Source organism: Lissotriton helveticus, chromosome 9 (assembly GCF_964261635.1).
Source record: "Lissotriton helveticus chromosome 9, aLisHel1.1, whole genome shotgun sequence".
NCBI classification, from domain to species: domain Eukaryota; kingdom Metazoa; phylum Chordata; class Amphibia; order Caudata; family Salamandridae; genus Lissotriton; species Lissotriton helveticus.
The window spans coordinates 1288124648-1288152529 of NC_136070.1; the positions used below are offsets into that span (position 1 = coordinate 1288124648).

The 27882-nt window shown below is 47.4% G+C and overlaps 1 protein-coding gene across 1 annotated transcript in view; it reads left to right on the top strand.

Annotated features, from left to right (window-relative positions):
- STAB1 (stabilin 1) overlaps positions 1 to 27882 on the top strand; it is a 769578-nt gene that overhangs the window by 332998 nt on the left and 408698 nt on the right. The window contains exons 17-19 of the mRNA XM_078661896.1: positions 8741 to 8794; positions 10482 to 10562; positions 22526 to 22687. Coding sequence (XP_078518022.1) covers positions 8741 to 8794; positions 10482 to 10562; positions 22526 to 22687 — 297 coding nt within the window. The remainder of the gene's footprint in view (positions 1 to 8740; positions 8795 to 10481; positions 10563 to 22525; positions 22688 to 27882) is intronic.

A 27882-nucleotide genomic window follows, 5' to 3' on the forward strand; every position in this document is an offset into this window, starting at 1 on the left:
GCGCCAGGCACGTGGTTACAGTGTTCACGGACCACCGGAACCTGCAATTCATGACGGCGGCAAGACACCTCTCTCCACGTCAACTAAGGTGGATGCTCTTCTTTTCCGGCTTTCATTTCCATATCACTTATAGACCAGGCACGGAAAACAGGAAAGCAGACGCCCTTTCCCGTCAGACGTCTGTCTCGGCGTGGCTACCCATGCCAGTATACTCTATCATCCGTCCGAATGCGGTGTTAGGGGTAATACAGCCTGAAGCATTCCTTAAAGGTGTCCAGCTAGGGATTTGCTCTTTTTCCTGGAAAACCTGGCTTCAGTGTCACAAGGAGTGGCAAGTCAGGGATGGGATAACGGTGAACGGCCGTCGTCTTCCGTTGCCAACACCACGACTTAGAAAACAAGCTTTCAATTGGTGTCATGTTTCACCCTGCGCTGGTCATCTCGGGGTAGAGAAGACGGTAGACAGTCTCAGAAGACAGTTCTGGTGGCCGTCCATGAGAGGGGACGTCAGACAATGGGTCACAGCTTGCACTACCTGTGCCACCATGAAAGTGGACCGTAGCCGTCCACAAGGGTTGTTGCAGCCCCTTCCTACGCCCGGCAGGCCTTGGGAAACCATATCCTTGTACTTCATTGTGGGATTACCTGTAGACCAAGGGTGCACGGCGGTCTTGGTAGTCGTCGATTACCTCACAAAGATGGGACACTTCATCGCATGTAAGCAGGTGCCCTCCGCTGGTCAACTGGCGTTGCTGTTGCTCAAAAACGTTGTGAGATTGCATGGATTGCCCAGTATGATTGTGTCAGACAGGGGGTCGCAGTTCACGGCCCAGTTCTGGAAAACCTGGTGTTCGGCCCTGCATGTCACGTCCGCCATGTCTACCAGTTACCACCCGCAAACGGACGGTCAGACGGAACGTCTGAACCAAACCCTCAAACAATACCTGCGGTGTTTTATCGATCAAGGAAAGGAGGAATGGGTGGACCTCCTGTGGCTAGTGGAAATCGCCTACAACAACGCCACACATAGCTCCACGAAGGTTCCCCTTTCTACTGCAACTACGGACATCACCCCCGATTTCTCCCTTTTGTGCACCCTGTCATGGAACGTCGGGTGCCAGAAACATCCGAGAGGGTTGCTCGCATTAAGGAAACACTCTTGCTCTTACGAAAATGCTTGGAGGCGGCCAAAGCAACGTACAAAGCCTCAGCTGACAAAAGAAGGAGACCGGGGCCCTTGTATGGTGTGGGCGACTACGTCTGGGTATCAACCAGGAACCTGCGGTTTGGTAAACACAGCGTATTTCATCCGAGATACATAGGTCCATATCGTATCTCCAAATGTGTCAGCCCTGTGAACATGAAGCTGTGTCTACCAAGGCAGATGCGAATCCATCCAGTGTTTCACATTTCTCTGCTCAAGCCCTCGTCCTCTCGGAAGCGGTCACCACCCTCGCCGGTTTCGGTAGATGCAGATGTGGAGTATGAGGTGGACGGCATACGGGATTCAAAGTGGAAGAGAGGCAAGCTGTGGTACCTTGTGGCATGGAAAGGGTACGGCCCGGAGGAACAATCGTGGGAACCAGCGTCCGGAGTGCATGCGCCTCGACTGGTGGCGTCGTTCCACAGGAAGTATCCTCGAGAGCGGGCCCGTGAGGCGGCGTCGATGGGAGGAGGATGTACTGTCAAGAATCACCCCCCCCTGCCACTCACTGACTTCTGTACTAGACAATTCGTATGAAAAGGAAATCGGCATGCGGGCGAACTACAGGAACCAGAATGCCTAGCGCGGGTCATGCGCAGTAAGAAAACGCCCATAAAAGACGTCCGCCGTGGAGAACGGGCGTCGGATATTGAGATCCTTGGCCGGCGTATCCTGGATTTGGAGACTGCGGACCCTAATCTCCTTGGAAGCTCCTGCGGTCTCAGACCGAGCATCAAACCGGCTTGAGAAGGTAAGATCGAGTGGCTGCTCTCTTACGCCCCCGCTTTGGTGCTCCTCGCGGTCGAGTGCCTGGCTAGGCATTCCCGTGAGAGGAGCGATCAGAGATGCACCCCTCGGAGGTGTTTGCCAGCGTTCTCTGTTGGGGTACTATGTTCCTTGGACTGCGAGGTAGAGCGGTGGCTCCCTCGTAGGACAGCCCGTGGTTGAGCGGGAGAGCTACTGTCACCGCGCTTTAAGGTCGCGCTGCTGCTCCCTTGAAAGGCATCCATTACAACGCGGTTGAGAGCCAGGGAAGGCGCTCCCGCAATTGAGTACACTAACGCTTGGTGCTTGCTAGCGCGCTCATCAGGCGCTAAACGCTGACCACCCCTAATAGCGTGCAGCAGAATTTGCTCAGCACAGTGCCCTCCGTTGGGGAATACCGGGACCGGTATTCATGCAGAGGACGGTTGGTTCACTTGTCCTACGTGTACTCCATGCAGATAAGCGTATGATCTTGAATACTAATATCAAGCTTTATTGTTTCTTCTGTATGAACAAAACGCTGGCAGTGTTATAAACTGCCACGAGATAGGACTGCCTTTATTCTATACCCTTATGCTTTATTGTCCTACTCTTATCATTAAAACCCCATCGGACCGTACAACTGTTGTTGGGTGTTTTATGTTGGCTTACCGTCTACACCTCGATCCTGAGGACACCTGGTAGATTACAATAATCACCTTCTCGGTTGATGATCACCTTCTCGTTGATAATCACCTTCTCGGTTGATAATCAGCTTCTTGTTTGGTGAGCTCCTTCTAAGTTGATAATCACCTTCTCGGTTGATAATCACCTTCTTGGTTGGTAATCGCCTTCTCGGTTGAGAATCACCTTCTTGGTTGATAATCACCTTCTAGGTTGGAGAGCTCCTTCTCAGTTGATAATCACCTTCTCGATTGATGATCACCTTCTCGGTTGATAATCACCTTCTCAGTTGATAATCCCCTTCTTAGTTGATGATCACCTTCTCGGTTGATAATCACCTTCTTGGTTGATGATCACCTTCTTGGTTGATGAGCTCCTTCTCAGTTGGAGAGCTCCTTCTTGGTTGATAATCACCTTCTAGGTTGATGAGCTCCTTCTCATTTGATAATCTCCTTCTAGGTTGGTAAGCACCATCTCCATTGGTGAGCACCTTCTGGGTTGATAATCACCTTCTGGGTTGATAATCACCTTCTGGGTTTATAATCACCTTCTCGGTTGATGATCACCTTCTCGGTTGATAATCACCTTCTCGGTTGATAATCACCTTCTTAGTTGATGAGCTCCTTCTCAGTTGATAATCTCCTTCTAGGTTGGTAAGCACCTTCTACATTGGTGAGCACCTTCTGGGTTGATAATCATCTTCTCGGTTGATGATCACCTCCTTAGTTGGTGAGCTCCTTCTCAGTTCATAATCACCTTCTCAGTTGATGAGCTCCTTCTCAGTTGATGAGCTCCTTCTCGGTTGATGAGCTCCTTCTCGGTTGAAAATCACCTTCTTGGTTGGTGATCACCTTTGTTGATAATCACCTTCTCGGTTGATGATCACCTTCTCGTTGATAATCACGTTCGCGGTTGATGATCACCTTCTCGTTGATAATCACCTTCTCGGTTGAAAATCACCTTCTTGGTTGGTGAGCTCCTTCTAAGTTGATAATCACCTTCTCGGTTGATAATCACCTTCTTGGTTGGTAATCACCTTCTCGGTTGAGAATCACCTTCTTGGTTGATAATCACCTTCTAGGTTGGAGAGCTCCTTCTCAGTTGATAATCGCCTTCTCAGTTGATAATCACCTTCTCGGTTGATAATCACGTTCTAGGTTGATGAGCTCCCTCTCCGTTGATAATTTCCTTCTAGGTCGATGAGCTCCTTCTCAGTTGATAATCACCTTCTCGGTTGATAATCAGCTTCTTGGTTGGTGAGCTCCTTCTAAGTTGATAATCACCTTCTCGGTTGATAATCACCTTCTTGGTTGGTAATCGCCTTCTCGGTTGAGAATCACCTTCTTGGTTGATAATCACCTTCTAGGTTGGAGAGCTCCTTCTCAGTTGATAATCACCTTCTCGATTGATGATCACCTTCTCGGTTGATAATCACCTTCTCAGTTGATAATCCCCTTCTTAGTTGATGATCACCTTCTCGGTTGATAATCATCTTTTTGGTTGATGATCACCTTCTTGGTTGATGAGCTCCTTCTCAGTTGGAGAGCTCCTTCTTGGTTGATAATCACCTTCTAGGTTGATGAGCTCCTTCTCATTTGATAATCTCCTTCTAGGTTGGTAAGCACCATCTCCATTGGTGAGCACCTTCTGGGTTGATAATCACCTTCTGGGTTGATAATCACCTTCTGGGTTTATAATCACCTTCTCGGTTGATGATCACCTTCTCGGTTGATAATCACATTCTCGGTTGATAATCACCTTCTTAGTTGATGAGCTCCTTCTCAGTTGATAATCTCCTTCTAGGTTGGTAAGCACCTTCTACATTGGTGAGCACCTTCTGGGTTGATAATCATCTTCTCGGTTGATGATCACCTCCTTAGTTGGTGAGCTCCTTCTCAGTTCATAATCACCTTCTCGGTTGATGAGCTCCTTCTCAGTTGATGAGCTCCTTCTCGGTTGAAAATCACCTTCTTGGTTGGTAATCACCTTTGTTGATAATCACCTTCTCGGTTGATGATCACCTTCTCGTTGATAATCACGTTCGCGGTTGATGATCACCTTCTCGTTGATAATCACCTTCTCGGTTGAAAATCACCTTCTTGGTTGGTGAGCTCCTTCTAAGTTGATAATCACCTTCTCGGTTGATAATCACCTTCTTGGTTGGTAATCACCTTCTCGGTTGAGAATCACCTTCTTGGTTGATAATCACCTTCTAGGTTGGAGAGCTCCTTCTCAGTTGATAATCGCCTTCTCGGTTGATAATCACCTTCTCGGTTGATAATCACGTTCTAGGTTGATGAGCTCCCTCTCCGTTGATAATTTCCTTCTACGTCGATGAGCTCCTTCTCAGTTGATAATCACCTTCTCGGTTGAAGATCCCCTTCTTATTTGATGATTACGTTCTCGGTTTATAATCACCTTCTCGGTTGATAATTACCTTCTTGGTTGATGAGCTCCTTCTCAATTGGAGAGCTCCTTCTTGGTTGATAATCACCTTCTCAGTTGATAATCACCTTCTCGGTTGAAGATCACCTTCTTGGTTGATAATCACCTTCTCGGTTGAAAATCCCCTTCTTAGTTGATGATTACGTTCTCGGTTTATAATCACCTTCTCGGTTGATAATTACCTTCTTGGTTGATGAGCTCCTTCTCAATTGGAGAGCTCCTTCTTGGTTGATAATCACCTTCTCAGTTGATAATCACCTTCTAGGTTGATGAGCTCCTTCTCAGTTGATAATCTCCTTCTAGGTTGGTAAGCACCTTCCACATTGGTGAGCACCTTCTGGGTTTATAATCACCTTCTGTGTTGATAATCATCTTCTCAGTTGATGATCACCTTTTTGGTTGGTGAGCTCATTCTCAGTTCATTGGAATTGGTTTGTCACGCTACCGCTTTGAATTGCTGCCTGCATCTTAAACATTGTTGGAGTATTAGACTCCTTTTTAATCGATTTTGTTGTGTTGCTGTAATTTTGGAATTGGTGCTAGCCTAATACTTTTATTGTATGCCCATTGCTCCCTCGACAATCGCATTGCCCACACATTAAAATTTTGACCCACACCACTCACCACTTGGGTGAGACTTGCGCCGCCTCACTCCCGATCGCCATCTTGAGTGGGGGCTCAGGGGATTAGAGATGCTCCCAAGACGACTTCTGGGTTAGCGCGCTAGTGTCTTTAAGGATCCCTTTCCATACGCTACTTAAAGAACTAGAATGCAAGCGCGCAGCATGCACGCGCAGCGGGCGCGCCGCTGGTGCGCCGGAGCCACGCCAGAGGGAAGCCCGTCTGCGCCCGTCCGCCCCAGGACGGGCCCAGGGGCCAACACCCCTCAACAATCTCATACCTACTCCATGGAGACCCTCCGGGCTCTAAGATCTGGTAACGAAAGTTTAGATCTGATGATACTAGCTACACTTCGGGAAGAAGGTCTGTTGCAGGGAGAGGGTGAATCTAGACATCCCAGAATCCTGTAACACCCTCACAGGATTCAAGGGATAAAAATAGTGACGTTAAACACACGTTCACTGCAAAAGCACCATCTGGAAGTATTTTCTCTCCTGGAGGATAGCGAGATTGACATTCTTGCCCTCACGGAGACCTGGCTAGGAGCCTCCTCTACTCCCGACATACTGGCGTCACTGCCACCTGAATATGAGGCTCTGTGATATAATCGCACTAATGAGAGTAGAGGGGGGGGTCGCTTTCCTTTTTAAAAAAAACCTCAGGGTGACACAGGTCGTAGCTGAAAATTGCGATAGCGCAGAGCTTCTTGGGATAAAAATCTCATTAAAATCCTCCTGTATTCTGCTGATAGTAGTGTACCGCCCACCACAGAGCTCGCCAGACTTTAATGAAGCCTTCTTGGAGTTACTAACGGATCCGGGCTCCAGATATAAATCCCTCATGGTGGTAGGGGACTTCAACTATCACTGGGATAAATTACCCTGAGACCCGATAGAGGGGGAGTTTGACAGCAACCTCTCCTCGCTTAACCTACGGCAATTAGCAGCGGGACCCACACATGTGAAGGGCCATACGCTGGACTTAATCTGGTCCTCCATATCCCAGACAGAAATAAACGAGGTTAGTCCTTGTATATGGTCAGACATTCCCTGATCAAGTGCTGGGTCCCAGGGGACCTCCCACCAGTAACGTCCAATCCTCCAGGTTCGACCATGGAGGAAGGTGGAGGCAGACGCTCTAATCTCTACACTTCTTTCTATTTCACAGCCTGAGAGGAGCGGGAGAAGCTTGGACTCTGACACCACAGCCCTCCTGGCCTGGATCCGCGCTGCTCTGGACATGTTAGCCCCTGAGCGGTTGGAGAAGACCAGAGTCAAAGGAAAAGGAGCACCGTGGTTTGACACCTCGCTCAGGGAAAAGAAACAAGTTCTTCGCAAGGCGGAGAGAAGGTGGAGACTCAGCTACAGTCCAGCTGAGTCGGAAGCCTATAAAACACTTCTATCAAAATATAAGGCGGACATCCTGGCGAGGAAGGCAACCTTTTATGAGGATAGAATCAAAGGGGCTGTGAATAAACAAAGGGAACCTTTCGCAATCCTCAGGGAGCTAACGCAGCTGGAGGGGAAAATTCCTGCAACTGAGCAACCGGACTGCGAAACCTTTCAGAAGTTTTTTCTCCAGAAAGTGCAAGATATCATTAGGGATATTAGGGAGACCCCAGTGAATCCTCTTCTACTATCTGGCCCTCGACCTTCTCGGTTGATAATCACTTTCTTGGTTGGTAATCACCTTCTCGGTTGAGAATCACCTTCTTGGTTGATAATCACCTTCTAGGTTGGAGAGCTCCTTCTCAGTTGATAATCGCCTTCTCGGTTGATAATCACGTTCTAGGTTGATGAGCTCCTTCTACATTGGTGAGCACCTTCTGGATTGAGAATCACCTTCTAGGTTGGTGAGCACCTTCTCGGTTGATAATCACCTTCTTGGTTGATAATCACTTTCTTGGCTGATAATCACCTTCTAGTTTGATAATCACCTTCTCGGTTGATAATCACCTTCTAGTTTGATAATCACCTTCTCGGTTGATAATCACCTTCTCGGTTGAAAATCACCTTCTCGGTTGATAATCACCTTCTAGGTTGGTGATCGCCTTTCTGGGCTGCACAGTTTAATGATGGTTCGATGATTAAGGAACAAGGTCTAGTTTTGTTATGCTGTTCTTCATGGTGTTCTTTGTTAAGCATGTCCCATCATGGGAAGTTTTTTCTTGTTTTCGTACTTGTGATCAGGTTGCAAAAAGCCAGCTCTTGACTAACTACCCTTCTGAAGGTCATTTGGTTTTCTGTGGCCCTCATCTTTGTTTGTGGAGTGTTCCAGAGTGTTGCTACCTATCCAGAGACAGTACTGCACCAGTGCTTCTTTTTGTAATTTGTAATGAGAAGACAAGGTCTAGGTCTGCAGCACAGGTTCTCGTGTTGGACGTATTTTGTGATGTTCTCTTTCCCGAGGGACTCTGAGCCATTGCCATTTACTGCCTTGCGAGTGATGCATGGCACCTTTACAAAAGATCTTCTAGGAACAGGTAACCAGTGCAGAGCTTCCAAGACACAGCTGGTGTGAGTTCAGAATTTCACATCTAGGAGTAGCCTCAGAAACGTTTTTGTCTGTGTAAGGGTCTGTGTGTTGTTTTTATGTGGCGCTGAATTTGTCTACACTTTTAAGGTTTATGTATGTTTGTGTTAGTTACTTGGGTATAGGTGTGTGGTGTGTGATAGTTAATTTAGTTCAGGTGTGCAGTAGGGAGAGATGAATATGGTGTGTAATGGTTACTTTAGTATAGGTATGTGGCAAGGGGAGATGTGTGTGGTGTGTGATGGTTACTTTAGTATTGGTGTGCAGTGGGGAGATCTGTGTGGTGTGTGATGAATACTTTAGTATTGGTGTGCAGTGAGGAAGATCTGTGAGGTGTGTGATGGTTTATTTAGTATAGATTGTAGCTGAGGTGGATCTATGCAATGTGTGATGCAATGTGTGAGAGTTACTTTATGACAGTTGTGCTGCAGGGGGAGATAAGTGCGGTGAATGATGTGGAAGGAAATGTGTGTAAAGGTAAACACGTTTGATGTTTTGTTTCCCCCTCAGGCTAAAAACAAACTCCAGGAGCTGGTAAAGAACCACATCTTCTCTACAGCTGCGGTAAGTGACATTGCTCGACCTGTAAGAAATCTGCATGTTCTCCCTCCAGCTGAGAAATCTGCATTCCCCACCTCCAGCTGAGGAGTCTGCATGTCGGGTCTCTCCATGTCCTACCTCCAGCTGAGGCGATTGCATGTTCCTCCTATAGCTGCAGAGTCTGCATGTCGGGTCTGCATGTGATACCTCCAGCTGCGGAGTCTGCATGTCGGGTCTGCATGTCCTACCTCCAGCCACGGAGTCTGCATGTCGGGTCTGCATGTTCTACCACCAGCTGCAGAGTCTGCATGTCCTACCTCCAGCTGAGGCGATTGCATGTTCCTCCTACAGCTGCAGAGTCTGCATGTCGGGTCTGCATGTGATACCTCCAGCCGCGGAGTCTGCATGTCGGGTCTGCATGTCCTACCTCCAGCCACGGAGTCTGCATGTCGGGTCTGCATGTCCTACCTCAAGCCGCCCAGTCTGCATGCCGGGTGTGCATATCCTACCTCCAGCCGCGCAGTCTGCATGTCGGGTCTGCATGTCCTACCTCCAGCCACGGAGTCTGCATGTCGGGTCTGCATGTCCTACCTCCAGCTGAGGCGATTGCATGTTTCTCCTACAGCTGCATAGTCTGCATGTCGGGTCTACATGTGATACCTCCAGCTGCAGAGTCTGCATGTCGGGTCTGCATGTCCTACCTCCAGCCACGGAGTCTGCATGTCCTACCTCCAGCTGCATAGTCTGCATATCGGGTCTACATGTGATACCTCCAGCTGCAGAGTCTGCATGTCGGGTCTGCATGTCCTACCTCAAGCCGCCCAGTCTGCATGCCGGGTGTGCATATCCTACCTCCAGCCGCGCAGTCTGCATGTCGGATATGCATGTTCTACCGCCAGCTGAGGCAATTGCATGTTCCTCCTATAGCTGCAAAGTCTGCATATCATGTCTGCATGTCCTACCTCCAGCTGAGGCGATTGCATGTTCCTCCTATAGCTGCAGAGTCTGCATGTTCTACCTCCAGCCACGAAGTCTGCATGTCGGGTCTGCATGTCCTACCTCCAGCCACGGAGTCTGCATGTCCGGTCTGCATGTCCTACCTCCAGCTGAGGCGATTGCATGTTCCTCCTATAGCTGCAGAGTCTACTTGTCAGGTCTACATGTCCTACCTCCAGCTGCGGAGTCTGCATGTCGGGTCTGCATGTCCTACCTCCAGCTGAGGCAATTGCATGTTCCTCCTTTAGCCTCCTGGGTTCATACAGTTTTGATTGTTGAACTATGTTGCTAACCGCCAGTCTGCCTTACAGAGCTCTGCACTTCCTGCACCTTCCTTTATAGCCAAACAATTCATCTCTATTAAACTCCACCAATGCCTGTGAACTTCATCTGGCCCTGAGCACAGCGGCTGGAACTGTACCGGGAATACCCCTTCTGTCCATGACATACAGTATTGGGACCCCAATATCATGACCTGAAAGCGCTTGGGGGGGAAGGGGCACTTCTCTGGCCCCTGTTATTTACAGACCAGCTCAGGAAACCTACAAGATCAGAAGCTAATTCAAATCTTGTGGAGATGAATGGAAAGGTTGTAGACGTTCCACCACAACCCGCTCCCACAAATTGCGACTTTATTCATACAGCAATGGATTATTAAAAACAAAGATTTTATTTTTCACCAATATTTAAAAGATTTTCTGTTTTTTGTCCCCAGGTCACTTTGGACAAACTCTTGACAATGCCAGGGATTGCTACGATGGCCAACGAGCAGGTGACGCTCAATATCTCTAGAGATGTAAGTGTCGCGCGCACGGTATGAGACCATGAGTAGGGGGTGGTGTATTGTTTACAGATTACTTATCCAGAACAGTAACTGACCATTCTTTCATTTTCCTGATCTGCCACATTTCACCTTATTGATAACTTTTTCTGAGTAAATGAGGAGGGGCAGCCTGTGGGACTGTGGATCTTCTGTGGCGTTAGTGGCCAATGACGCACTAACGTCAGTGGCCACTCTTCAGGACATGGTGTCACGTGGCACTCTAATCCGACGCCTTTACAACTTGGTATCTGTCTGAATGCCTTCTGTGGCTTCAATCTCTTCATTCTCACTTCTCTCCCTATCAATTTTTCACTCACCTTCTGGATCTAACAACTCCAAGGTCCCCTGTGGCTTGTGGTAAGATCCTTTTCTCAGTCCCTCTCTTATGGCGCCACTTGTGGTATTATCAGATCTTTAGGTGTTGAAGTTCTCTCATGTGCAGATCACACCCATATCAGAACACATCCAAGTGACCTGGTCCAGTTTCATTCTCGGTATGTTTGAAGTCCCTAGGCGATGGCTATAAGACGGACGGGGTCCTGTTTGCACTGGTCAGATGCTTGGTGGCCCAGGGAGCTAGGATCCATACCACAGCCTTTAACATCTGCCAGAAATCAGGGGACCATCCTATACAGACATCGCTTGATGGTCATTTGGATAACAGTAGTCACCCCCCCCTTCATCAACCATCTCATTCTCAGCCAACTTTTCATGGTATGAGGCATCTCAAGAAACGTTTATCTACCATGCGACACCTTTAGTTTAACTAACTGGGTTTGCTGTACGGTCCAACGGGTCACATTTCTGTTGCTTGTCCAGGATGTAATCTTCCATCAGATTGAATCCCGGAGGCTGCCCAGACATGCACCATCCATCAGACGTACCCCAAACTTATAAACACCAAATCTACGCAGTAGGAGTTCATGAATGCCCCAACAGATTGGTGGGATGTGGTAGGACCTCTTGTTGTGTGAACGCCATATGGGGTCGATGGAAAGCATTTATAGTAACCCGCCTCAGAGCCCACCCCTCGGCAGAGTGTCTGTGGTTTGGCTAGGTGCATCTCTGCATTGAAGCACCTCCCCTATGAGCAGTATCTACATGTATATCACCCTCTCACACAAAGTAGAACACAGCTCCAAGGTATTGCATGGCTCTTGCCGCCATCTTAAGTGACTGAGACTCAGAAGGAAGTGAGGCTCTTCCAGAGAAATCCTGGTGCCGGATCTCCTTGCCAGAAGTGTGCCCTACTGGTGGAAACACTATTGCTTCTACTGGCAGCAGACTTCAGTAGGGACTCTCCTTCTCAGGCTTAGAGCAGGAATGCCACATAGCTTTGGCAAAGATGTACATGCAACAGCTTGTACATCACTCCCCCATGTTTGGATCACTTGTGAAGGAATCCAAGCTTTGGTGTACTCCTAGTAAGGGAAAGTAATCGGATTACAAGTTATTGAAACCAGTTGTAGTGATAGCTCTGGGGACACAAATGAATGCATTTGTTTTACCTGTGGGCGTTCAATACATGTCAAATGTTTAAGCAAAGCTTGTTCTACAGCTTTCTTTGAAAATATGGGATGTGAGAAATTCATCTCCTACAGAGCCCCCAAGGTGGAATTACCAGAACAATCGGAACCCTGAGTTGAGCAGGTACCCCGGAGGCAGGTGGTATTCTGCATGAAGAGTTTGTCCACTTCCAAAAGGCAACGTCTCCGGGTAGAATACTGGTAAAAACTTGCAGAAATTGGTACAGTCTGATATCTGCATATTATTCCCCAAAATCTCATATCCCTATTACTTGCCCCCTCTGTAGTTTTAGAAATTTCAATAACAGTAAAACCAGGAAACAATAAGGGGGGGTTTTATGGACCACTCACAATGTAGGGCCTATATTTTATTTTGTCAGCATGTTTTAGACTTTAGGAGTGTCCTGCTCTAGGGAGAACCAGCAGCTCTCATTTGTTTTTAATGGGTTTTATAGGAGAAATTTACATCAAACAGCTCTTACTAGATTGGAAATTGGTCAATGATATCTTGTCCCACACGAGATGCGCTTGGGTCATATACAGACCCTGCATTAACATCACACAAAATCCCCTACAGGCTTCTAACAGGATGTCTTCCAAGATTTGGCAACCACTAGTAGATTCATCGATGGCCTCCATGTAGCCTTCCCTCTATAACCCTTGAGATAGAGTCATCGATGGCCTCCACGTAGCCTTCCCTCTTTTACCCATGTGATAGATTAATCGATGGGATGGCCTCCACGCAGCCTTCCCTCTATTACCCACGTGGTAGATTTATCGATGGGATGGCCTCCACGCAGCCTTCCCTCTATTACCCACGCTGTAGATTCATCGATGGGATGCCTCCACGCAGCCTTCGCTCTTTTACCCATGTGATAGATTAATCAATGGGATGGTCTCCAAGCAGTGTTCTCTCTTTTACCCACGCGATAGATTCATTTATTGGATGGCCTTCACACTGCCTTCCCTCTATTACCCATGAGATAGATTCATCGATGGGATGGCCTCCACGCAGCCTTCCCTCTATTACCCACGCAATAGATTCATCGATGGGATGGACTCATGTAGCCTTCTCTGTATTACCCACGTGATAGATTCATCTATTGGATGGCCTTCACGCTGCCTTCCCTCCATTACCCATGATATAGATTCATCGATGGGATGGCCTCCATGCAGCCTTCTCTCTATTACCCATGAGATAGATTCATCAATGGGATGGCCTTCATGCAGCCTTCTCTCTAGTTCTCACGTGATAGATTCATCGATGGCCTCCACACAGCCTTCCCTCTATAACCCTTGAGATAGATTCATCGATGGCCTCCACACAGCCTTCCCTCTATAACCCTTGAGATACATTCATCGATGGCCTCCACTCAGCCTTCTCTCTTTTGCCCATGTGATAGATTAATCGATGGGATGGCCTCCACGCAGCCTTCCCTCTATTACCCACGTGATAGATTCATCGATGGAATGGCCTCCACGTAGCCTTCTCTCTTTTACCCATGAGATAGATTCATCGATGGAATGGCCTCCATTCAGCCTTCCCTCTATAGCCCATGAGATAGATTCATCGATGGCCTCCACGCAGCCTTCTCTCTATTACCCATGTGATCGATTCATCGATGGGATGGCCTCCACTCAGCCTTCTCTCTTTTACCCATGTGATAGATTAATCGATGGGATGGCCTCCACGCAGCCTTCCCTCTATTACCCACGTGATAGATTCATTGATGGGATGGCCTCCACGCAGCCTTCGCTCTTTTACCCATGTGATAAATTAATCGATGTGATGGCCTCCACGCAGCCTTCCCTCTATTACCCACGTGATAGATTCATCAATGGGATGGCCTCCACGCTGCCTTCTCTCTTTTACCCATGAGATAGATTCATCGATGGGATGGCCTCCATGCAGCCTTCCCTCCATAACCCACGTGATAGATTAATCGATGGAATGGCCTCCACGCAGCCTTCCCTCCATAACCCATGAGATAGATTCATTGATGGCATCCATGCAGCCTTCTCTCTTTTACCCATATGATCGATTCATTGATGGGATGGGCTCCACGTAGCCTTCTCTCTTTTACCCATGAGATAGATTAATCGATGGGATGGCCTCTATGCAGCCTTCTCTCTATAACCCATGCAATAGATTCATCGATGGAATGGCCTCCAAGCAGCCTTCTCTCTATTACCCATGAGATAGATTCATCGATGGGATGGCCTCCATGCAGACTTCCCTCCATAATCCATGAGATAGATTCATCGATGGCCTCCACGCAGCCTTCTCTCTATTACCCATGTGATCGATTCATCGATGGGATGGCCTCCACTCAGCCTTCTCTCTTTTATCCAAGTGATAGATTAATCGATGGGATGGCCTCCACGCAGCCTTCCCTCTATTACCCACGTGATAGATTCATCGATGGGATGGCCTCCACGCAGCCTTCGCTCTTTTACCCATGTGATAGATTACTCGATGGGATGGCCTCCACGCAGCCTTCCCTCTATTACCCACGTGATAGATTCATCGATGGGATGGCCTCCACGCAGCCTTCTCTCTTGTACCCATGAGATAGATTCATCGATGGGATGGCCTCCATTCAGCCTTCCCTCCATAACCCACGTGATAGATTAATCGATGGGATGGCCTCCACGCAGCCTTCTCTTTTTTACCCATGAGATAGATTAATCGATGGGATGGCCTCCACGCAGCCTTCTCTCTTGTACCTACGTGATCGATTCATCGCTGTGATGGCCACCACGCAGCCTTCTCTCTTTTACCCATGTGATAGATTAATCCATGGGATGGCCTCCACTCAGCCTTCTCTCTTTTACCCATCAGATAGATTCATCGATGGGATGGCCCCCAAGCAGCCTTCTCTCTTTTACCCATATGATCGATTCATCGATGACCTCCATGCAGCCTTCTCTCTGTTACCCATGAGATAGATTCATTGATGGCCTTCATGCAGCCTTCTCTCTTTTACCCATGTGATCGATTCATCGATAGGATGGCCTCCACACAGCCTTCTCTCTATAACCCAAGAGATAGATTAATTGATGGCCTTCATGCAGCCTTCTCTCTTTTACCCATATGATCGATTCATTGATGGGATGGCCTCCACACAGCCTTCTCTCTTTTACCCATGAGATAGATTCATCGATGGGATGGCCTTCATGCAGCCTTCTCTCTTTTACCCATGAGATAGATTCATCGATGGGATGGCCTCCAAGCAGCCTTTTCTCTATTACCCAGGAGATAGAATCATCGATAGGATGGCCTCCAAGCAGCCTTCTCTCTAATACCCATTAAATAGATTGATCGATAGGATGCCCTCCAAGCAGCCTTCTCTCTATTACCCACGTGATAGATTCATCAATGGGATGGCCTCCACGCAGCCTTCCCTCTATAACCCATGCGATAGATTCATCGATTGAATGGCCTCCACGCAGCCTTTCCTCCATAACCCATGCAATAGATTCTTCGATGTCCTCCACACAGCCTTCTCTCTATTACCTATGAGATTGATTCATCGATGGGATGGCCTCCATGCAGCCTTCCCTCTATAACCCATGAGATAGATTCATTGATGGCCTCCACGCAGCCTTCTCTCTATTACCCATGTGATCGATTCATCGATGGGATGGACTCCTCAGCCTTCTCTCTTTTACCCAAGTGATGGATTAATCGATGGGATGGCCTCCACACAGCCTTCCCTCTCTTACCCACGTGATAGATTCATCGATGGGATGGCCTCCACGCAGCCTTCGCTCTTTTACCCATGTGATAGATTAATTGATGGGATGGCCTCCACGCAGCCTTCCCTCTATTACCCACGTGATAGATTAACCGATGGGATGGCCTCCACGCAGCCTTCTCTTTTTTACCCATGAGATAGATTAATCGATGGGATGGCCTCCACGCAGCCTTCTCTCTTTTACCTACGTGATCGATTCATCGATGTGATGGCCACCACGCAGCCTACTCTCTTTTACCCATGTGATAGATTAATCAATGGGATGGCCTCCACGCAGCCTTCTCTCTTTTACCCATGAGATAGATTCATCGATGGGATGGCCCCCAAGCAGCCTTCTCTCTTTTACCCATATGATCGATTCATCCATGACCTCCATGCAGCCTTCTCTCTTTTACCCATGTGATTGATTCATCGATAGGATGGCCTCCACGCAGCCTTCTCTCTATAACCCATTCAATAGATTCATCGATGGAATGGCCTCCACGCAGCCTTCCCTCCATAACCCATGAGATAGATTCATCGATGGCCTCCATGCAGCCTTCTCTCTTTTACCCATATGATCGATTCATTGATGGGATGGCCTCCACGTAGCCTTCTCTCTTTTACCCATGAGATAGATTCATCGATGGGATGGCCTCCAAGCAGCCTTCTCTCTATTACCCATGAGATAGATTCATTGATGGGATGGCCTCCATGCAGCCTTAGCTCTATTACCCATGAGATAGATTCATCGATGGGATGGCCTCCACGCAGCCTTAGCTCTATTACTCATGAGATAGATTCATCGATGGGATGGCCTCCACGCAGCCTTAGCTCTATTACTCATGAGATAGATTCATCGATGGAATGGCCTCCACGCAGCCTTCCCTCCATAACCCATGAGATAGATTCATCGATGGCCTCCATGCAGCCTTCTCTCTTTTACCCATATGATCGATTCATTGATGGGATGGCCTCCACGTAGCCTTCTCTCTTTTACCCATGAGATAGATTCATCGATGGGATGGCCTCCAAGCAGCCTTCTCTCTATTACCCATGAGATAGATTCATTGATGGGATGGCCTCCATGCAGCCTTAGCTCTATTACCCATGAGATAGATTCATCGATGGGATGGCCTCCACGCAGCCTTAGCTCTATTACTCATGAGATAGATTCATCGATGGGATGGCCTCCACGCAGCCTTAGCTCTATTACTCATGAGATAGATTCATCGATGGGATGGCCTCCATGCAGCCTTCTCTCTTTTACCCATATGATCGATTCATTGATGGGATGGCCTCCACGTAGCATTCTCTCTTTTACCCATGAGATAGATTCATCGATAGGATGGCCTCCAAGCAGCCTTCTATCTAATACCCATTAAATAGATTGATCGATAGGATGCCCTCCAAGCAGTCTTCTCTCTATTACCCACGTGATAGATTCATCAATGGGATGGCCTCCACGCAGCCTTACCTCTATAAAACATGCAATAGATTCATCGATGGAATGGCCTCCACGCAGCCTTTCCTCCATAACCCATGCAATAGATTAATCGATGGGATGGCCTCCATGCAGCCTTCCCCCCATAACCCATGCAATAGATTCATCGATGGGATGGCCTCCACGCAGCCTTCTCTCTTTTACCCATGCGATAGATTAATCGATGGGATGGCCTCCACGCATCCTTCCCTCTATAACCCATGTGATAGATTCATCAATGGGATGGCCTCCACGCAGCCTTCCCTCTATAACCCATGCGATAGATTCATCGATTGAATGGCCTCCACGAAGCCTTTCCTCCATAACCCATGCAATAGATTAATCAATGGGATGGCCTCCACGCAGCCTTCTCTCTATTACCCATGAGATTGATTCATCGATGGGATGGCCTCCATGCAGCCTTCCCTCTTTAACCCATGAGATAGATTTATTGATATTTAACAAAAAGGGGTGGTGATGGACAGAGTTTCTGAATTAAGCAGAATACTCTCACCCAATCAAGAGATCAGGGCTAGATCCAACACCGTTTTTTAGCTCACTGCACCATCCCAGTTCAGAACCTGGCTATATGCAAATTAGTCTGTTCCTGTCCCAGTGCATGATGGGAACAGGGTAAACCAAAATACCAAGCCAATTCTTACACTGGGAAGGAAACAAGCTTCCGGGGACCGGTTTCTGGCATTTCAGCCGTCGTCGGCCCGGCTTGCTTGAATCCTGATGGTGCAATGAGCAAGGGACTCACATCTGAGTGTACCCTTCCACGCTTAAGGTGGACAAAATATTTAACAACAAGGGGTGGTGATGAACAGAGTTTCTGAATTAAGCAGAATACTCTCACCCAGTCAAGAGATCAGGGCTAGATCCAACACCGTTTTTTAGCTCACTGCACCATCCCAGTTCAGAACCTGGCTATATGCAGATTAGTCTGTTCCTGTCCCAGTGCATGATGGGAACAGGGTAAACCAAACTACCAAGCCAATTCTTACACTGGGAAGGAAACAAGCTTCCGGGGACCGGTTTCTGGCATTTCAGCCGTCGTCGGCCCGGCTTGCTTGAATCCTGATGGTGCAATGAGCAAGGGACTCACATCTGAGTATACCCTTCCACGCTTAGGGTGGACAAAATATTTAACAACAAGGGGTGGTGATGGACAGAGTTTCTGAATTAAGCAGAATACTCTCACCCAGTCAAGAGATCAGGGCTAGATCCAACACCGTTTTTTAGCTCACTGCACCATCCCAGTTCAGAACCTGGCTATATGCAAATTAGTCTGTTCCTGTCCCAGTGCATGATGGGAACAGGGTAAACCAAACTACCAAGCCAATTCTTACATTGGGAAGGAAACAAGCTTCCGGGGACCGGTTTCTGGCATTTCAGCCGTCGTCGGCCCGGCTTGCTTGAATCCTGATGGTGCAATGAGCAAGGGACTCACATCTGAGTATACCCTTCCACGCTTAGGGTGGACAAAATATTTAACAACAAGGGGTGGTGATGGACAGAGTTTCTGAATTAAGCAGAATACTCTCACCCAGTCAAGAGATCAGGGCTAGATCCAACACCGTTTTTTAGCTCACTGCACCATCACAGTTCAGAACCTGGCTATATGCAAATTAGTCTGTTCCTGTCCCAGTGCATGATGGGAACAGGGTAAACCAAACTACCAAGCCAATTCTTACACTGGGAAGGAAACAAGTTTCCGGGGCCCGGTTTCTGGCATTTCAGCCGTCGTCGGCCCGGCTTGCTTGAATCCTGATGGTGCAATGAGCAAGGGACTCAAATCTGAGTATACCCTTCCACGCTTAGGGTGGACAAAATATTTAACAACAAGGGGTGGTGATGGACAGAGTTTCTGAATTAAGCAGAATACTCTCACCCAGTCAAGAGATCAGGGCTAGATCCAACACCGTTTTTTAGCTCACTGCACCATCCCAGTTCAGAACCTGGCTATATGCAAATTAGTCTGTTACTGTCCCAGTGCATGATGGGAACAGGGTAAACCAAACTACCAAGCCAATTCTTACACTGGGAAGGAAACAAGCTTCCGGGGACCGGTTTCTGGCATTTCAGCCGTCGTCGGCCCGGCTTGCTTGAATCCTGATGGTGCAATGAGCAAGGGACTCACATCTGAGTATACCCTTCCACGCTTAGGGTGGACAAAATATTTAACAACAAGGGGTGGTGATGGACAGAGTTTCTGAATTAAGCAGAATACTCTCACCCAGTCAAGAGATCAGGGCTAGATCCAACACCGTTTTTTAGCTCACTGCACCATCCCAGTTCAGAACCTGGCTATATGCAAATTAGTCTGTTCCTGTCCCTTGCTCACTGCTCCATCAGGATTCAAGCAAGCCGGGCCGACGAGGCTGAAATGCCAGAAACCGGTCCCCGGTAGCTTGTATCCTTTCTGGTGAAGAATTGGCTTGGTAGTTTGGTCTGCCCTGTTCCCATGATGCACTGGGCCAGGGACAGACTAATTTGCATATAGCCAGGTTCTGAGCTGGGATGGGGCAGTGAGCTAAATAACGGTGATGGATCAAGCCCTGATCTTTGGACTGGGTAAGAGTGGTCTGCTTAATTCAGACACTCTGTTCATCACCACCCCCTTTTCTGAATCGTTTTTGGCCACTATAGGTGTGGCAGGGTATACTCAGACATGAGTCCCTTGCTCACTGCTCCATCAGGATTCAAGCAAGCCGGGCCGACGAGGCTGAAATGCCAGAAACCGGTCCCCGGTAGCTTGTATCCTTTCTGGTGAAGAATTGGCTTGGTAGTTTGGTCTGCCCTGTTCCCATGATGCACTGGGCCAGGGACAGACTAATTTGCATATAGCCAGGTTCTGAGCTGGGATGGGGCAGTGAGCTAAATAACGGTGATGGATCAAGCCCTGATCTTTGGACTGGGTAAGAGTGGTCTGCTTAATTCAGACACTCTGTTCATCACCACCCCCTTTTCTGAATCGTTTTTGGCCACTATAGGTGTGGCAGGGTATACTCAGACATGAGTCCCTTGCTCACTGCTCCATCAGGATTCAAGCAAGCCGGGCCGACGAGGCTGAAATGCCAGAAACCGGTCCCCGGTAGCTTGTATCCTTTCTGGTGAAGAATTGGCTTGGTAGTTTGGTCTGCCCTGTTCCCATGATGCACTGGGCCAGGGACAGTCTAATTTGCATATAGCCAGGTTATGAGCTGGGATGGGGCAGTGAGCTAAATAACGGTGATGTATCAAGCCCTGATCTTTGGACTGGGTAAGAGTGGTCTGCTTAATTCAGACACTCTGTTCATCACCACCCCCTTTTCTGAATCATAGATTTATTGATGGCCTCCACGCAGCCTTCTCTCTATTACCCATGTCATCGATTCATCGATGGGATGGACTCCACTCAGCCTTCTCTCTTTTACCCAAGTGATAGATTAATCGATGGGATGGTCTCCACGCAGCTTTCCCTCTATTACACACGTTATAGATTCATCGATGGGATGGCCTCCATGCAGCCTTCGCTCTTTTACCCATGAGACAGATTTATGATGGGATGGCCTCCATGCAGCCTTCCCTCCATAACTCACGTGATAGATTAATCGATGGGATGGCCTCCACGCAGCCTTCTCTCTTTTACCCATGAGATAGATTCATCGATGGGATGGCCTCAACGCAGCCTTCTCTCTTTTACCCATGAGATAGATTCATCGATGGGATGGCTTCATGTAGCCTTCTCTCTATTAACCACATGATAAATATATTGATGACGTCCATGCAGCCTTCCCTCCATTACTGGCCCACTCCAAGATCAGAACAACCCAAGTGTCTTTGCACCTTGACTAGTTCTAGCTCCCTGACAATGATATCTCCCCCCTTTGCTTGTCTTTCTTGCTGTTTGGTCTTCCTTGCCTCTTTTTGGTCCTATGGGCTTTCAAGCCACTTTCCAGGTATGTTCTCCTAGATTGCCATTGGGCAGCATTCATCATCAACACGCGACGGTGCCGGGCCTAACTCGCAATCTGCAGTAACTGTGGACACCAAAACGTGTCTGCTACTAGTATTCTTTGCTAGATCAACTAGAATCCGCTACCATGCCAAATGAATATAGATTCAAATGACTGTTTTGGTCTGGTTGAGTGGATTTCTGTGCTGACTATAGTCTCTCACTGGTGATTGTGGTGTTTGTCTGGTCTGGTCAGCTGAATTGTTTTTTGTATGATCCTCTCAACCTCTGTTTTGTAAATGATGTGTAATTGATTAAAACCTAACATCAATTGTATATTGAGTACACCTCATCAAAATGTAATAGCATAATCTTGTATTAATTGACTTATGCAATATAGTGACTGGATACCCATAGGACCAGTTGAAGTGATAAATGGAACTTAGTGACTAACAACTCCTTCAGGGTTTATTTCGTCCTCGTAGAGTTGACGCGATGAGTCGAGTAGAATGCTTCAAGGGTTTGAAACTATCTCAGACTTACCTTTGCTTCTATGAACAGACCCCCTTGGAAGCCAGCAGGAGTTTCATTCCATCATGAACATTGTAATGCTTCTAGCACTGAGTTTGACTTTTTAAGCAAAATTACACTTCTTCAGCGGGGGCTTTTGAAAGTGGGAGCGCTCCCCAGATCCAGGCGGGAGTGGCGTTACCCCCCCACCCTCTGCCCCCACTGAGAAATGTTTTCATTTCTCCTCGTTTTTTCCTCTTTCAATGCGTGCTGCATTCTACAGCACGCACTGAAGGAGGAAAAAGCCTGCAGTGATTGTTTTTGTGTAGGAAGGTGCCCCTACCTGCACAAAAACAATCTCCCCATGGCGCAGGCATCCTTGGTGCAAGGGTGCCTGCACTGGCGCATGACAGCAGAGGAGAGCACAGGAATGCGACATATTCTTGTAAATATGTTGCATCCCCGTGTGCTCTGAAAGTGCCACAGCGTGGCGCAGCCAAAGGACTTGCGGTGCCGCCCTTGTAGATCTGCCCCTGGATTTTTAGAATGAACTCCTGGGTGGTGAAGCATGACCTCGCCTTGGATCGTGGCCAGTAGTTTCATCCCTGGGCTTGCAAATAGAAGACCTGGTCACTGTCCTTGAGTGTGTCCTGGCAGCGGTTTGTACTTTGAAAGGAAAGGCCAGATGTTTTATGGACACTACATCCAGGGCTTGTCTCATTTTTTGCCATTTCTTTCAGGGCCGGATCCTGCTGGGCGAGTCTGGAGCCGTGATTGGTCAGTTGCGTGATATTGTGGCATCCAATGGGGTCATCCATGCCCTGGATGGGGTCCTGATTCCTTCGTCCATCCTTCCCATCTTGCCGCACCGCTGCCCTGAGGTCAGGCATGAGTTGGTTACGGTGAGTTACCCTTGAACACTCCTTCACCGCTCCTGTCCTCTGGGGGATTCCATGATATCAAGGTTGCTATATGGCCTGGACGTATGTCGGCTGCACAATATAGACTATGAACATATCAAAGGCAGTAGATGTAGAGTGACCGTGGAAAATCGACTCCACAAAGTACGCGCGCATTGACGAAGTGTCGCAAACTCAATATGGTGTAGTCCACACGGGCCCAATTCACAGAATGAATTTAAGACTCAATCCTAAACTTACTACTATTTTGGTGTTCACAGAATGAACTTACTATTCACAGAAGTTAGGATTTTGTCTTAAGTTTGTCTTAAGACAAACTTAAGACAACCTTAATACAGACTTAAGACAAAATCCTAACTTCTGTGAATACCAAAATAGTAGTAAGTTTTGGATTGAGTCTTAAATTCATTCTGTGAATCGGGCCCTAAGGGTGCAGGTCCATCTACAACTCACTTAAGTGGCTGCTTGAGGGAGGGACAGCTTTCTTACTATGCGGGTTGCATGGCAGTGACGTCTCTCGTTTTATGTGTGATCATGGGGCCCAATTCACAGAACTAACTTAAGACAAAATCCTAAACTTACTACTTTTGGTATGCACAGAAGTTAGGACAAACTTAAGACAGTCTTAAGACAAACTTAAGACAAAATCCTAACTGAAGTCTGTCTTAAGTCTGTCTTAAGACAAACTTAAGACAAAATCCTAACTTCTGGGAATACCAAAAGTAGTAAGTTTAGGATTTTGTCTTAAGTTAGTTCTGTGAATCGGGCCCATGGTGTTTGGTGCTGGATCACATCCAGTATTCTGGTAGTTCGTTTATGCCACATTCTGTGTCCCTGTGGGTATTAATTCTGAGTTATATTATTTAAGAGGCCCCATTTGCTAATGTTTTAGTATTCTCTAGATCATATTTCCTGTCCTATTTAGTTCATAAAGTGATTTTGTATAGGTGTGGTTTGCTGAGAGGTGTATGTGTTATGTTGCTATGTGTTTTACTGTGTTAGCTTATGAAGTTTAATTCAAGATTGTTGTGTTTTAAATGACATTCACCTGTAGTATGTGGCATTCATTCAGTCCTGCAGTATTGTGCTGCTTTAGGCTGTGGTGTGTTTGGGGATCTTTAAGGTTCGGTTGTGGTTTGTAATGTGTTTTGGTGCGGTATGTCACGTTTTAGAGCGAGGTTGCATTTGTAATCTATTGTTTGGTGTTGTATTGTGTTTTGTTCTGGTATGGATTGCTGTTTTATATCATATTTTATTTTGATTGTTCGTGCTATGTTGTTTTATAATACACAACGGGGCATATTATCAAGAACGGTGTTAAAAATGATCTCCGGTTTATAATGGACTTGATAATATGGCCTTGTGAATTCCAATAGAAGCCCATGTTCTGGTGTCAACCTGGGCTTCTATTGGAATTCTCCAGGGCATATTATCAAGCCCATTATCGCTGCTAAACTGCTGCTAAAACGACGATAATTTTAAAGCCGTTTTTGATCAAATGCCCCATACTCTTATGGACCGGGGCTGGGTATAGGAAGGCGTTGCTACAAGCCCCCATGAGACGCCCCTTTCGAGGATCTGTGAGTGAAAGCCATCCTGCGGCCTGGGAAGGAGAAGGCGGCTCCATCACCAGGGTGGAGGAGCGTCGTCCCAGTGCTTTTTTTGCAGTGTGAGAAGCAGAAACATAAAATGGTGATAACTTTCAGTCATTATCATTTTATGTCTGGGTGCAGGCAGGTGGGCGGGGCTGCTCGGCTCTCCGAGCAGGGCAGGGCAGGGCAGGGCAGGGCAGGGCAGGAGTGGTTTGTCAACTCCTGAGTGCGCATAGATTGGACTGATCAAAAAGAGGGTTCCCGATTCAAGGTATGTTGGGATAAGCAAGAGGGTTCCAGGCTGAAAGGTATGTGGGGACAAAAATAAGGGTTCCGGGTTCAAGACTTGAAGGGATGAGAAAAAGGGATCCAGACTGAAGGTGGGTAGGGATAAGAAAGAGGGTTCCGGGCAGAGAGTGTGCAATGGGAAGAAAGGGGTTCCAGGTTCAAGACGTGTGGGGATGAGGCCGAGGCTTCCAGATTCATGTCTGACGGGATAAGAAAGAGAGATCCAGAGATCCAGACTAAGGGTGTGTAGGATGAGGAAGGGTAATCCAGATTCAAGGTGAGTAGTGACAAGAGGGGCCCAGACTCAACGCGTGTAGGGATAAGAAAGAGGATTCCAGATTCACAACCGAGGGGTTCCGAGGGAGGGATCCAGATTCAAGGTAAATAGCGATAAGAAAAAGCGTTCCAGACTGAAGGTGTAGGGATAAGAAAGAGGATTCTGGATTCACATCAGAGGGAATAAGAAAAGGGGTCAAGATTCAAGTTGAATAGGGATAAAAAAAGAGAGTTCTAGATTCAAGATGCATTCAGATAAGGGAAGGGGTCCAAATTCAATATGTGTGGGCTAGGAGTAAGTCAGGTGTTAAGGCATGTATCGAAAAGGCCGAAGGTTCTAGTTCGAGGTATGTATCGATCAAGAAGATGGCTCCTGGACGATGTGAAGCCAGGTAATGCAGTGAGGCGTACCTGCTTGTAAACTCCCCCCTCTGTTCCATGACATTTCCCACATGAACACTCAATGAACCATTTGAGCTACATGTCTCCTCCTGGTGGTCACTCGCAGAAGTTAAAGGCAGCTGGTGATCCCTCCTCCTTGTTCCCAATCCGTATGTTGACCACGTGTCCAGGGTGGGAGCGGACCGTAGCCATAACTTCTCTCCAGGATTGGGAATACTCTGGAATTAGGGTGTGGAGAGCGTGGCACATATTTTGTCTTAGGGTCTGTTATCTCTATAGTAAGTGACTGCCTTGCTAAATCTGTTGTGTACTTTTCTTGCTCTGTTTGTTTGTGTGAGTGTGTGTAGGTGTATGCACGTACTGGGGTGTTTGTGAGTGTGCATGCATGTATGTATGAACACTCATGTGTGTATGTACACCTGTGTGTATTCTTCCTTCTTGTGTAAGTGTGGGTGGACAGTTACACCACTAAATGACTTCACTTAGACTTACTTTTGCAGCTATCACCCCATTGAAGCCAACAAGAGGGAGACTTGCCAGAATCCCACTCCGCACCTGCAGCAGCCCCCCACACTTTGGGGCATTGCACCGGGCACATGGAACCACTTGTGTCCTGTCTGGTTGTGTGAAAGCCAGGCTGCTGCTTTGAGCTTCTTTAAAAGGAGAAATTGATGGACGGAATGCTGGACAGTGCAAACATTCACCACCAGTCACAAGGATCTGGGTTTAATCCATCATTCTTTTGCTCACCACGCCACCCCAGTTTGGACCCAGCCATATGCAAATCAAATCATATGCAAGTCTGACCCTGTTCCTCATGGTAACAGTCCAGGCCGAACTGCCAAGCCAGGTCCTCCCAGGACCGGAAACAAGTATCCTGGGACCAGTTTCGGAGCATCACCCCTCATCAGTCAGGCTAGCTTGAATCCAGTGGAGTTGTGAGCACGGGACCCACGTCTTGTCATACCCTTCTTACTTAGGGCAACAGTTGCAGTTCGGGCTGGCCTACTCCCATGGGGAACAGGGTAAAAACAGATTTGCATATGGCTGGGTCCATACTGGGGTGGCATGGTGAGCAAAAGAATGATGGATTAAACCCAGATCCTTGTGACTGAGGGTGAATGTTTACATTCTTCAGCATTCCGTCCATCATTTGTTTCTTTTTGTATTTGTCACCCTAGGTGGGAAGGGTATGCCCAGACGTGGGTCCCATGCTCACTGTGTGTATAGACCACATATAAAGGAGTTGCACCAGTGCATGGGGTCACATCTCCCATCCCTCCACTAGGCTGGGCTTTGAGGTTATACTCCCTCCACAGCACCAGGGAACTCAAATTTCAGAGCTAGTTTGCAAAAGGCTGTACAATTCAGGTTTAAGTGGACCAGTTCCCCACCAAAGCATTGGGTGCCAGGTCCAGTGCCCCCAAAGCACGGGATGGAATAGACAGTGCCCTTCTAAGCATTGGGGGACATGGCCAGTGCCCTCCAAAGCATGGGATGCCAAGGCCAGTGACCCCAAAGCATGGAGTGACATTGCAAGTGCCCCCAAAGCATGGGGTACCAGGGCCCAAGGCACCTCAGAGAAGGAGTGACATGGGAAATGCCTTCCGAAAAAACACCATCGTCATGAAACAAGAGTTGCTCAAGGAAGGCGTGACATGAACCAGTGTCTTCTCAAAGAACCGAGTGGGTTTGTAATGGCTCCTCAAATATTGTCTCCTCCAAGAATGGAATGACCGACTGTAGCTCGTCACAGGACGAAGTGACAGAGACCATAGGTCTGGACGGGATACTTCCAAAATGACGTCATCCTCATCAAAGTGCTGTCTGTGGATTGATGCAGCGCTACTCCGGAAATTATTTCTAAAACCATGTCACCTTTCCCTGAAGTACTAAATCATACAGTCACTCATCAGTGGGGCCCATAACACTGCGAGTTACTCACAAAACACTTCCACCCTACTTCATGGATCGTGAGATTCAAAGGAGAGGTGCTGTATCATAGCGGAGTGTCTAAATCAAAACTAAATATTTATACTATTTACACCTGCAGTTTAAATGATTTTACCATGGTTTTAATAACAAAACATTTTATTCAAACACACCACCATCTGATCGACGGATCTGCTAGTAAAAAATTAGGCGTAGGAAAATAAAAGACCAGCTTAATTCTCCATTTATCTAATTTTTATTTAGAACAAGATTTATCATGTCTAACAGTCAGCTCGCATTCAATTCTGTTCAGAATGCTCATGCGCACTCTGTCTTTCATTCGTGGTTTGGCACAGCAGCCATTTTGTTACTAGGCCTCACAGGCCAGAACGGGAACTATCATAGAAACAAACACAAATAAATGTTAATTATTGAAATATAGCCCTTCTGTTTACCTCCCCCCATACTAAGGGTGTCCCTGTTAGTTATTACCTAGCAAATAAGCTACATATATGCGTAATATACTCACCTATCTTCATGTCTTTGCCACAAAACTCATAAAAAGAAAGCACATTTATGCCGTTTTTGATTATTTCGAAGCATTTGCATTATTTCACATCACGACAACATTTATTAGTTAGTTATATTTTCGCCATACAAGCAGATTAGTATTCCCACGTGTATTCG